The 13,189-nt window shown below is 52.6% G+C and overlaps 1 protein-coding gene across 10 annotated transcripts in view; it reads right to left on the bottom strand.

The window, feature by feature from the left end:
• Positions 1–13,189, bottom strand: part of TMEM268 (transmembrane protein 268) — a 208,451-nt gene extending 195,262 nt beyond the window's left edge. For 2 of the 10 annotated variants that reach the window (XM_081803469.1, XM_031030509.2), the window contains exons 1-4: positions 13,002–13,188; positions 7,801–7,988; positions 2,764–2,873; positions 266–373 (exon numbers count right to left, since the gene is read on the bottom strand). In XM_081803469.1, coding sequence (XP_081659595.1) covers positions 266–373; positions 2,764–2,873; positions 7,801–7,988; positions 13,002–13,084 — 489 coding nt within the window. In that variant the 5' untranslated portion in view covers positions 13,085–13,188. Of the gene's footprint in view, positions 1–265; positions 374–2,763; positions 2,874–7,800; positions 7,989–11,500; positions 11,599–12,001; positions 12,029–12,106; positions 12,211–12,290; positions 12,342–13,001 lie in introns of those variants that run through there. The other 8 variants (XM_081803473.1, XM_081803471.1, XM_081803470.1 and 5 more) reach the window with 8 other exon arrangements.

Raw genomic sequence — 13,189 nt, 5'->3', positions numbered from 1 at the left:
CTCAGATTTCCAAACCCAAGCTCTGTCCTTAGTAAGTAAATTCGGCCTCTCATCCTTTACATGGGGATCTGGTTACGACTCTCTCCCATTGATTTCCTCACACCACATCCAGGTCTGTGTGTACTGCTCAATCCCAGGCAGCTGGACCACCAGCCCCAAACCCCTTACCCACACTGACAGGCTCGGGAACACAACGCCAAATTCAGCCACGCCACAGGGGGCCACAGCAGGGTTAGGGTTAGCGCGCCCCCCCCTCCCTCCTTACCACAGCAAAGGCCAGCCGCATGGGCCTGGAGTTGTAGATGATGTATCTTCTCACTTGGGGCTCCAAGAGGGCACTTTCGGCCAAGCTCCTGTACTGGTCGGCAGGGACCTGCTTGGCCGTGCAAGGGAAAGAGACCAATCAGCCATGGGGAACCACTCCCACCTCCTTCCTGCACGCAAGCAAGTCATTTCCAGTTCATGTGACTATCAGGTGGAAGGGGGATCAGGCACCATCCAGGCTGCCCCGGAAGGCAGAATGAAGAGCTCAGAGCACTCAGACTGGGGATCACAGGATGTAGCCCTCAGTTCAGGGAAGGCTGGGCACCATGGGGGAGGTGGGACAACTCGAGATCCAGGAGGACAGCCCTGGGGGGGATCCTACAGCCCCAGGCTCAGGGCCTCACGGCAGACCCATGACAGCCTAACGGTTAAGGCTCAGGCCCTAGAGTCAGGAGTCTGGGTCCGAACCTTGGCCCTTCTATTCATGGGCCATGTGACCTGGAGCAAGGAACCCCACTTCTCTGAGCCTTAGGCTCCTCCTCTGCAAAACGAGGACCATAAGTATACCTCCCTTGCATATGCAAGGGGTGGCTTGCATATTAATTACCGTACCACATATACAATTGTTTTTTTTGTTTGTTTGTTTGTTTTAAAGATTTTATTTATTTATCTGACAGAGCGAGAGAGGGAACACAAGCAGGGGGAGTGGGAGAAGGAGAAGCAGGCTTCCCGCAGAGCAGGGAGCCCGATGCGGGGCTCGATCCCAGGACCCCAGGGATCATGACCTGAGCCGAAGGCAGACACCTAACGACTGAGCCACCCAGGCGCCCCCCACATATACAATTGTAACACGTATATTATAAAATAAGTGTACGTATAACATGTACATACATATGGACATTTGGGGGGGACCTTTGTTCTGCCTACTCCAGTGGTTATGTGTTACTTTGACAGATGTGTGTATACAGCTCAAGGTACTGAAAACTGGCACCTTCCTGCCCCCCCAGCCCCAGAAAAAATGGCATAGCATATAAAAGCCCTACAAGAGTGGACTGCTTAGGAAAATAGAATTTAGGGGTGCCTGGGTGGCTCAGTCCATTAAGTGTCTGCCTTCGGGGCTCAGGTCATGATTCCAGAGTCCTGGGATCGAGCCCCACATCAGGCTCCCTCCCAGCAGTGGGGAGTCTGCTTCTCCCTCTCCCTCTGTCTCCTGCTCTGCCTACTCGTGCTCTATCAAATAAATAAATAAAATCTTTAAAAAAAAATAGAATTTAACCATTAAAGAGGATATTTAGGAATATGGTAGAATATTATGTAAATTGTTCCCTGGTTAGGGAAACCCCATCTGCAGACAACAGTTTAAGAAAAATGTTCTTTTGGACAAAGGCTGAATGATAAACTGGATGATAAACCAGCCACTGTTGCTGGTGTGGGCTTAGTACCGTCAATTTGAGAAGTTTCCCTTTGAATGATAAGATGTTGATTGAAACAGGAACACAATTCCGTTCGAAAGAAGTAAACTCTAAAATCAGGGTAAAATTAGCTCTGTGTCTTTCCCCTCCATAACTGGTCCTCCCTAGGTGGTGCAGGGGAGGGCCTGGTGACGCTGGGGGCTTCGGGAACAGAGACCGTCACAGCTATGGCTACTTTGTAACAACAGCGACACCTACAATGTATAGAACATGTACTATGTGCCAGACAGAGTGCAACTATTTCTCAAGCACTATTTCACTTCCTCTCACAAAAACCCCAGGTAATAGGTATGAACATTGCCCTCATTTTATAAAGGATGGAACCGCCGCTCAGAGAGGTTAAGTCACCTGCAGAAAGTCACGCAGGCAGGAAGCAGCAGAGCTGGATCTGCACCCAGACCTACGGGTCTGAGAAGCCTATGCCTCAAATCACTATGCTTGAAAGCACTGCATTACCATCTAATGAATCCAGGCACCTTCCCTTTGAGTATACAGTTCCCTCTTCTGAAATGCCCTTCCTCCTGTCTACCCAGCAAACTCCTACTTTTCTTTCAAGACCCCAGATCAAGTATCTGCCCCTCCGTGACGCTTTCCTAACCACTGCTTCCCCAGGAGAGTTCATCATTTTCTCCTGTGAATGGCTTCAGCACCTTATACGGTCCGCTACCACGGTGTTGAGATCCTGCTGTCCTGCCGTACCTGGCGTGAGTCCATCTCCTGCACTGGGCTCTATGAGCAGTACAAGCCCAGGCGCTGGGTCCCGGTCACTGCCGTGGTACCTAGCACCCAGCTCAGCGCCTGGCAAAGGATGGGCGCCCCCAAACACCTATCTGTTAAGTGAAGTAACTGGGAGGAGGGGACACTTCCCATACATCCTCCTTACCTGCCCCACCCCACGGAGCACAGAGTCCGTGTTGAACGAATATTTTGTGAACAACTGGATGAAAGGATAGATGGATGGGCAGACAGGCGGGTGGATGGAAGGAAGGAAAAAATGGCAGAGGGTCTCAATAAAATGAGCACTCACCTGAATGCCCCATGTCTGCAGTTGCTCCTCCACGGCGCCCAGATCGAAGGAGATGGGTGCACAGGTATTGTCGATCCGGAGAACCGTGAGCACCTGGCCATTGCGGAGCTCTGAAAACAGACTGGAAGCTTCAGCTGGCTGGGTGAGAATTACCGTGGACGAGCCCAGAGCCTGCTGGCATCACCTCCTCTGGCCGTGAGACCCTTACTCATGGCAAGGAGGGACTTCGAATCCCTATGCGAGAAGCACTGAACTTGTCAAAAAACCCCTGCGGAGGCAGAACTGGGACCAGAACGTGGAGGCGATCTGGACACAAGGCAAGACCAGAGAAGGAAGAACTTGCCAAGAATGAGAGCCAACAAAGAACTGGAGGAAGCGAGCTCCCCATCACAAAAGAGACTTAAACAGAGACTGAACAACAACTACACGGAAAAGGTGATGTATCAGACATTTGTATGATCACCGCAAAGGAAGCTCACCTATATATTACACTCACAGTGAGCTCAGTCTGACTGGGGTAGGCAGAACAATGAACCCCCAAAGATGTCCTCGCTGTACTCCCCAGAGCCTGCGAATAGGTTACCTTACACAGCAAGGAGAACTAAGGGTATAGATGGAATTAAGGTTTCCAATCAGCTGGCCTGAAATAGGGAGATTCTCCTGGATTGTCTGGGTGGGCCCGATGTAATCACAAGGGTCTTTAAAAATGTCGGGAGCGATGTGATGGGGAGAAGAGAAGCACAGAGCTGGAACGTGGCTGCCTTTGGAAATGGAGGAAGGTTCACGAGCCGAGGAGCGTGTGCGGCCTCTGGAAGCTGGAAAAGGAAACAGACTCTCCCCAGGCTCCTGCAGGAAAGCAGCCTGGCTGACATGCTGACACGGGGCTATAGCTCAGTCCACACTTCGAACCTCCAAAACTAGAAGAAGATGGATTTGTGTTTTGCAAGCCCTCTGTGGGTGGCAATTTGTTACAGCAGCTACAGAAAACTAATACGCTGATTCTTTTTTTCCTAAAGATTTTATTTATTTGTCAGAGAGAAAGAGAGAGCACAAGCAGGGGGAGCGGCAGGCAGAGGGAGAAGCAGGCTCCCCGCTGAGCAGGGCGTCCAATGCGGGACTAGATCCCAGGACCCTGGGATCATGACCTGAGCCGAAGACAGACACTTAACCAACTGAGCCACCAGGCACCCCCTAATACACGGATTTACTGGTAACCCCGTCCCCAGGGTATCTGCAACTCACTCAACATTTCAAAAGCACTAACTGAATTAAGTCGAACCTCAACAAACACTCCGCATCAACCCAGCCTGGTCACAACAGCTATCAAAACTCTCCCCACAGGACCACGAGGAGGCCACGGGTGGCAAAGAGGCCAGACCAGTGAGGCCAGCTGGGGTGAAAGCTCTGGACTGAAAGCCCCTCAGGCCCAGGGAGGACCAGCCACGGAATGAAACTGCATCTACCTTCTGATCTGAGTAGAGAGACTCTGGACAGAAGGATCGAGATCTCCTTCCACCAAAGCATGAGGCCCCATGAGCCACAGGTCAGATCAGCAGGCACGGGGCTGGGGGATGCCGGTGTTCGGCCATGCAAGGCTGGGGAATGGTATGCTGGCACATTTTCTGTGGGCACGGCTCAGAAGATAAAGCAGCACGGAAGAGATCAAACCATCAGTATGTTATCTGCTGGCCCAAACCTGTCCCCTCAGAGGCTAGCTCTGGGCAATACCTGAGTCTTTAAAGCAAAATGCCTAGTCCTACCTGCCTGGAAATTCCTGGCCCACCCACTCTCTCTACCCCTTCACGCAGCCCCTCTCTGGGCCCTGTCAACTGGGCCAACAGAACATCTCTCAATTCCACGCACCTCTTTGCATGTCCTCCACAAGACTGGGCCAGACCTTCACTCTCCGTCGTGACCTTGTGGCGGCCTCCTCATTGGCGTCTCCATACCTACTCCTCCCACCTACAATGCACTCTCCACACAACAGCCAGCACACAAACTGGAGGACATCGATCCTCTGAGTAAAACTTTCAATAGCTTTTTGGTGCTCTACTGACAAAAACCAACCTCCTTACCACTCTCCCAGCCCTTAGAACCAGCCTCCTGCTAAACTCACCTCAGGCCATTCAGTGCTGTGTCTGGCCACAACAGCCTCCTTTGTTCTTGGAACATGTGGCGTTCTCTCCCACCCCAGGGCCTTTGCATATGCTGTTCCCTTTCCCTAGAACACTTCCATTGGACTTCACACAGTTAAACCGTACTCATCAAGGGTATCCCAACTCATTAACCACTTCCTCAGGGAGTCTTCCCTGACACTATACCCTTAACAGATCAAATCCTGCTAAACCTACTCAGAACTGCTCTTCTCATCAAGAATAAGTACATATATTTGCAACTATTTGCTTACATATGTATTTAATTAGGTTGACTAAAGCCTATCTTCCGCACCAGACTATGTACTCCCATACTGGTTCTGTTCATCACCAATCCCCTGAGCTGGGTTCAGTACTTGCATACAGTAGGCACTAAATAAATGTTTGATGTATAAATGAATTGATAGGAGAGAACTCTGGTCCCCAACCCCAATAGGGTTGTTTTTTTAATGCCCTGGGGTATCGCCTATGAGCTCGAATGACAGAGCATTCGACCCCCTGCCAAAAAGAACTTTATCTGCTTTCCTCTTTTTTTTTTTTTTTTAAGGTCTTTGCAAGAGGTGAGGGGTATGGAGGCAAGGTGGCAAGGCAGGGAAAGCACACACTAGAGAGCTTTAGGATTCGAAGTGTAGCCCAGCCTCTCGCTCACAGAGGAGCCTTGAAGAAGTGACCTGAATCCCTGGCCGGATTCCTCACTTGGAGGGGGATCATATCCGCCACAGAGGACTTTACAGAGAAATAAGAGGATGAAAATAAAGGCTTGGCACAACATAACTAGCCACTATTGTTGCCAATTTTTTTTTCTTTTTTTTAAAGATTTATTTATTTATTTGAGAGAGCGAGAATGAGAGAGAGCACATGAGAGGGGGGAGGTCAGAGAGAGAGAAGCAGACTCCCCGCCGAGCAGGGAGCCCAATGCGGGACTCGATCCCGGGACTCCAGGATCATGACCTGAGCCGAAGGCAGTCGCCCAACCGACTGAGCCACCCAGGCGCCCTATTGTTGCCAATTTAAAAGCAAGCTTGTCAGGACTCAAAAGTTGCAATAAAGCAATCCACGCGCATGGGTTTAGTCGTATTTGTTCTTACCTTCCCACACCTGCTCCAGGAAGGATTTAAGGTCACTTCATACAGTAAAACAGGAAAAGATAAAATTAGATTTAAAAATAAGCAAATGAGAGAAGCTGGACAAGAAGAAAATAAAGGCAGAAAGAAGACCGAATCAGGTAAAATAAGACTAGCTTCCAGGTGTTGAACCCTCACCAGGCACGAGGCAGGGAGCTTGGGCTTCAAGGTCCCAATCGCATTTCAGCCTCTGAGAGCCCTCAGAGATGGATACCATTATCATGGAAAAGGGAACAGAGCCTCTGAAAGGCAAACAGGCCTGCCCAAAGCTACCAGGGGAAATGAAAGTAAGAAAGAGAAGCAGCTGGAGCCAAGGCAGTGCCCAAAAGGCAGGCAGGCAGGCCAGGCGGGGCCACAGATTAGCTCTGCATTTCACGGCACAAAACACAAGACCCACGTGGACCGGGGCACCAGGGCTGCGGAACATCAACTGCTCCCCTAGACTGGCTCTTTGCACCCCGAGGAAAATGCTTTGCTCTAGCAACGCCAAGATTTTTTGAGGTGTCTTTGTTTGCCTTTCAAACCAAGCTCCTGGATTCTTGGCAATAATCTCTCTCATCTGTTCCTTAGAGTGGGAACAGCAAGTCTCCACTTAGAGATACTTTTTTTACAACTAGATAAGAAAAAGAGCTTGAAAAGCTACCAAAGAAGTGGGAACGCACACAAGTGTGTATGCCTGTGTGTGTGTGTGTGTGGCAGGGAGCAATTTCCTACAAAGGAGCAAGAACTGGCTTGCCAAAAACCAGTGGGGCAATGTCTTCAAAGTTCTAAAGAAAAATTATTTCATCCCATTTTATTCTAATGGTGTGTACGTGTGTGCGTGCACACGTGTGTGTGCATGTGCGCGTGTGTAAGTGTGTAAACTGCTTTCCCAATACCAGTAGTAGTAAAAGAAACCCTTTTAGTTTAGTAATAGTCAAGTTTCAAATCATCTAAGTAACCAGCCACAATTCAAAATGCCTACCCCGAGCCGCCCATTCATTCTGTTCACTCAGTAAGTGTCTACTGTGGGCCAAGCCTGTGCTAGATACTGCAGATGCAGGGATGAACAAGGCAACACAGAGCCCCTGCCCTCATGGAGCTGACATTCTAGTGGGGAAGCTGGACATTCAACACTTTATGACACAGGTCATTATTTAATTACAGACTAGGTAGGGTAAGTGCTGTGGGGAGAAGCAGGAATATATCAGGGAGTCCTGACTTAGGATTCCCCACGCAAGGGATATCTGAACTGAGCTCTGAAGCAGGACTAGAAATTAATCAGAGGTAAGAAGGCAAGGCAAGAGCATAACAAGCAGAAGAAACAGCAGATGCAAAGGCCCTGAGGCAGGACAGCATGCCAGGAACGGAGAACAGGGGCAGCAGGAACCACTAAGGCAGGCCTTGCAAGCTGGTGATGGAAAGATCTTCACATTAAGTCCCGTGGGAAACACTGAAGCAGAAAGTGACATGGTCTGTTCTGCATTTTTAAAAGCTCTCCCTACATGCCATATAAATGGAAGAGGCAAGGAGGAGAGATCAGCTAGGAAGATAGGGCGGCAGGGGTCCAAGCAGAAGGTGACAGAGACTTGGTCTACAAGATGGGGATAGAGAGAATGGATAGAAATGACAGACTGGACTGTAAGTGTATCCCAAAATGCCCACCCCTAGCTAAAGGCCCTTCTGTGCCCTCCACGCCCCCCCTCCTTCCATTGTGCTATGTGAGTCCAGCTCCGCATCCTGGGGAGAGGGGGAGGGGGAAAAAAGAGTCATGACCTTACCTTGCCCCCAGCCCGGAGGACTCCCTCCAGGCAAGGCGCTCCAGCCCGGGGAGGAGGTGGGCAGTGGGCTGGCTGCCCCGCTGGGGCCCATTGGTGGTTCACAGGCCATAGCCGAGCGCCAGCTGGGCTCTACTTCCCCTTCTTGGAGCTGTGATTCATTCTGGAGCAGCCAACGCCGCTTCGCTTGCCTTCAGAAAACAGCACAAGAAAGAACTTCAGGCCCGGGCAGGCTGGGTTCCTTGGCTCCTCCAAGGCCAAAGTCATCCCAAGGCCAGAGAGAGCCACCGAGAGTCCTTCTACTGACTTGGCTCTTTCCAGTCATACTGAGGGGCATTCTCAGGAGTGAAGAAGAAGAAATAAAACCCTCCTCCAGGGGAGAACTGAGAACTTCCCTCTGGTCTTGGGTCTTCTCCAGCTCAGACACATCCAGGCACTCACCGGGAACTCAAGAAGTGAGCAGGCCCTGCTCCCAGGCATCTGGGATTTCTGTTCCCTTACTGACAGCAGCCCAGGCACCCCAGGCAACCAGACGCAGGACCAGTATATCCATCATGGGAAGCCTTGTTTATGCAAAGGATCTCAAATAGCTTCCCAGAAGACATTACAAAATACAAATGGAAAAAAAAAAAATCAGGATGGGGGGAAATACAGATTACAAAAAATAAGAGTAATAACAACAACCATGAAGAACAAAAATACCCAGATATTCAGGCAATCAGAGTCCCTAGCAGAGGCAGCGGAAGTCTGCGCTGAAGAACATGAGCTATTACTGTAAACAATACTTCTACTACCTACTCGTTACATAAACCTGGGCAAGTGCTTTAGCCTCCAAGAGATTTAGCTCCCTATCCTCAAACAGTGGTGTCTTCCCCACCAGGCTGCTACAAAAGAATCGGTGGCAGGATCTATATAAAGCACAGACAAGGGCATCTGGAACAAAGGAGGCACCCCACAAATACAGCTCTCACTGTTGTTGTTTCGGGGTTTGGCACAGTTGCCATGCCTGAGCCAACAATTTGGTTTTGAGCTTCCGGGCGGCCAAAGCTAAAAGAGAAATACTGCCGGTGAAGCAGTCGCAGGCAGTTCCTGTTATCTACAAGGAGGTAAGAAACAGGACAGTGAGGAAAGCAATGCATCTTCCTGGCACCTAGCTCCAAAAGGTCTCGGAAATGCTTTTTCCAAAGCCGTGGGAGCTGGGTCAGTGACAACACAGTGGGCAAGATCATGACCCTAAGACACTTTCGTCCATAAAGCAGAAATGTCCTTCATGGGGATTCTCTTGATGCCAAAGCAGAGTCTCCAGCGCCACATTCTCTGGCTGGAGCCTGCACACTCATTCTTTCTGTTATGTGTCCACTTGGGGCCCTGACAAATCACCCATCGCCAAGGAAGACCATGCCTGAGTCCCTGGGATGACACACTGGCCTGGCTACCCGTCTTGGTGAAAAGTCCAGTAGAACTGGGTTTTGCTGCCATGGTTCCTGATGCTGGTTGAAAACAAGCGTCCGGTTGGCCCACGTCTGCTTGGTTCCAAGCTGGCCTGGGGGCTGACCGCCATGGCGCAGGTCCCCTAACAAGCCTGACTCCCATACCCCCACCGCCCTCCATTTCTCTCAGTCTTTTAAAAAGGACCGGCTGCATCATCTGTGGGGCCCGGTGCATAATGAAAATGTGGGGGTCCCTTGTTCAAAAATGACGAAGAAATTCAAGACGGTGACAGCAGAGCATTCCACCAGGTGAGGGGGTGGCTTTCTAAGTGGGGAGCCTGTGTGACGGATCAGGCTGCAGGCACCTGGAGCCAGCTGTGAGGTAAGCTCCAGAAGATCACTTGGGAGCCCCGTCCACCAACCAAGAATATACAAAAATGAGCCGTTGGCTACCAAGTATCACACACCTGTCCTGTACCCGGCTCTGGGGCCAGAAAGCAACAAAATGTTATGAAAAAGCAAGGACTTGAACACCAGAGAGGCTGGATTCTGAATCCCTGCTCAGCCCTGTCACATGCTCTGTGGCAAGGTACTTCACTCCCTGAGCCTTGCTGTCCTCATCTGTAAAATGGCTTCAGGGAACCCCACCTAGCACAGATGCCCCAGGGACAATGGAAGGAGACACAGGGTTGACATCCAGTACCCTGCTCACCCAACAGGCCTCTTGCCTCAGAAGGAGAGAAAACGGAGAGGCAAAGACGTAAAGAAACCTGCCCACGGTGGGGTGGCTGGAAGCCAGAGGGCCAAGAGGGGAACCCAGGCCATCTGGCTCCAGAGTCCAAGCCCATAAATCCTAGGCCCTGAGCCTCCGGACCCAGGTCTCTGAGCCTGTTCTTTAATCCACCCTAAAAAAAGAAAAGAAAAAAAGGGTGGGTCGGGGTGCCTGCACAGCAAACTCCTGCTGGTTTCTGACATTCCATCTTCCCCTTCCCCTAGCCTGAGGCCTGCCCACAGCAGGCATTCCCAAATACTGCTGAGCATTAACCAGTCAACTGCACCACCCCTTACTTCCTTCCTCGTAGCTTGCACCCCCCTCAAGAGGTATAAAACCTCGACAACAGCCTGAGGAAGTCGGCCCTGAACTTGACAATCTCAACCATCTCGGAAGCCCTTCCCTGCCTCCTCTGTTCACCTCCAGGGCCCAAGAGGCAAATATAATCCTTGGGCCCATTTCCCAGACAAGAAAACTCACCTTTCCCAGACATCCCAGGGATGTTAGAGCTAGCAGCCTGCAGCCCAGAGAAGCTGCACTGGTGTGTCAGAGAGGCCTGTGGGACCCAGGAGCCCACACCCCCTCCTCCAGGCAGGAGGGACCACCCCCAGGCTGGAGCTGCCCAGATATCCTTCCCCCGCGGAAAGTTTCCATTGGTTGCAAAAATCCCACAACTAGTGTCTTTGGGGAGAAATCCCAGCACCCCAGTTGGCCCAATTAGCCTCCTGCAAAGTCTCAATCAGAATTCATTCATTCATCTGAAATAAGGAGTAATGGTTAAAAAGTACCAGTCCAGTCCTGCCATTTCCCACCTGTGTCACCTGGAGCAAGTCACTTAACTCTCTCTGCCTCGGTTTCTTTACATGTAAAGGGTGATAATATGGTAACCGAGGCTAAAAGAGTTCACGCATGTACATCACTCAGAGCAGCATCGGGCAAATAGGAATCGCCCAAGGAATACAGCTGTCACTATTTTTACTCCACAAACATTCCCTAAGAACCTTGAAGTGTCAGGCCCTGTGCTTTCTCAACTCAAACACCAAAAATAAAATCTAAAGTCCTTGGTCAGCCCTCCCTGCCTGGGATCCCATCTGGTGGGAAAGATGAACTCAGAGAAAGAGAAAAAAGAGACAATGACCAAACAAGGCAGTCGGAGGGAGCGGGCAGTACCTTGATGTGGGAGAAAGGCTTTGCAAAAGTGGAGGTGAGAGAAGGACTGCCAAGTAGAGAGAGGTACAGACCAGAGGCCAGGATGGGCCCAGCGACGGCCCTCTGCACTCACCCTGCAGCCCCTGGTCCAACCTGGAGGCTGCAGAGGGTGGAAGGGGGGTTGGCAACACCAGCCTTGGGCAGATGTGGACCCATCACCTTCCAGTGTGTCCTGAGCCCACCATTGTGCTCAGCCCTGCACCAGCCCTAGGGGGACTTGGGAGACAGAGCCAGACACCAGGGTGGAGACGGAGCCAGCAAGTGAACACAGCCCGAGGCTCCTGCAACTAACCGGTCATCCACTCCCCGGTTTCCTTAGTTTCCTTTGCTGATTCTGCATTTTAACCAGACCTTCCAGTAATGCTTCTTTCTTAATTAGCTGGTGAGCCCCTGAAAAGGAAGATATCGTTAAGCCCCTGAGCAAAGGTCTCCATTTCTGGAGACAGAACGCCCGGTCTCCCCAGGAACCGTGTGCCTCACTGCGATGGACGTGTGAGAGAGAGAGCGAGAAACAGCTTACAGTTTTCACAAATCAGGTTTTGTTTTTGTTAAATTGGAAAACCCCAACAAAAGGCCATAAGAGGGCCTGACACTTAAGTTTTAGGGTGGAAAAGCCTTGAAAGACAATAGGTCCTAGCTCTCCATTTTGCAGATGAGGAAATTAAGACCCAGAAATGAAAGTGAACTATCCAAGGTCAAACAGCCAGCCCAGGACGGAGTCTGAGCGATAGAGGGTTCTTTCGGACCGGGATGTCCCACCACACCTGGCCTTGGCCTTGGACAGCTGTCTCACCCCAGTCTCTGCCTTCAAGTCCTGTCCGGGGGCCTGCTGCCCAGAGTCTCCTTCTCCCCGGAAATCCCCGCCCCCGGCCCCGGGCCCCGGGCCCCCAGGAGCCACCCGAGAGCCGCTCCCACGCCCGACCCGCGCGGGAACGCGGCCCCAGGCGCACCGAGGGCCCGGCCGCGGCGCCGCCGACCCCGGGCCGGGAGGGGCCGCCCAGGCGGCCGCGCCGCCGCTCCAATCTGGGCTCGCAGCCGCCCGCGCCCGCGCAGCCACCGGGCGCGCGCCCCGAGCCGCGCACACTCACCGCCCGCCGCCGCCGCCGCCGCCCCCGGACGCGGAAGGTCGGGGCCGCCGCAGCCGCTCCGCGCCGCAGCCTCCGGCGCCCGCGCCCCGCCCCGCCTGCCGCGCTCCCGGGTCCCGCCCCCGGCCGGGCCGCCGCGCGCCGTCACCCCACCGGGAGGGGCCGCCCGCCAGGCTCCTGGGGCCCAGCGGGAAACCTGCTCCCTTGCATCAGCCGGGCGCCCTCCGCGCCCGCCGACCACGTGCACGCCTCTGGGGCCCGCGGGGACCCGGGCCGCCCCTCCCGAGCCTCTGCATCTGGGGTCTCCCGCCCGTCTAAGACGGGCGGGGCACCCGGCGGATGAGGCGGTCTGGGGCGAGAAACTTCTCAGGGGCTTGCTCTTGAATGAAAAATCCTGGGCGCATCACGATGAAGAGCATCTGTTGGAGGATCAGGCTACCTGAGCTCCAAGCTAGTTATCTCGGCTTCTTAGATCATCCCCGGTCAAGCAGTTCCCCTCTCGGTGTCTTCGTTTTCTGGACACAACAATCATTTCATGGGCCTGTGTAAAGCTCTAATGAAACAGTCTGTATGAAGTGTTCACAACCCCAGACACAGGATAGCTGCTCCCTCCACATCGGCTGCCTCCCCCACCTGTACCACCTGGGACTCAGAGGGGTCCACAGTGAAAAGTACCCCCCTCCACCCCCGCCCCGGGAAAACACTAACCTTGTGTATTTTTCCATAGAGAGTTCCCTGGCATTCACCTCATGCCAGAACCCTCGGCTCTGCCTCCCTTCTACGGGGCCCATAAACCTCCAAATATTGTAGGAAGGCTCCTTCCTTCCGGGAGGACACCTGCGGGGGCCCACCGGCTCCCAGGCCTCGCTAGGATGGTCAGAACCACCATGCTGCCT

The sequence above is a fragment of the Leptonychotes weddellii genome, chromosome 14 (assembly GCF_054177405.1).
Source record: "Leptonychotes weddellii isolate Sample4059 chromosome 14, ASM5417740v2, whole genome shotgun sequence".
NCBI classification, from domain to species: Eukaryota; Metazoa; Chordata; class Mammalia; order Carnivora; family Phocidae; genus Leptonychotes; species Leptonychotes weddellii.
The sequence above is the reverse complement of the archived record's forward strand: the minus strand, read 5'-3'. Positions and strand labels throughout refer to the sequence as shown.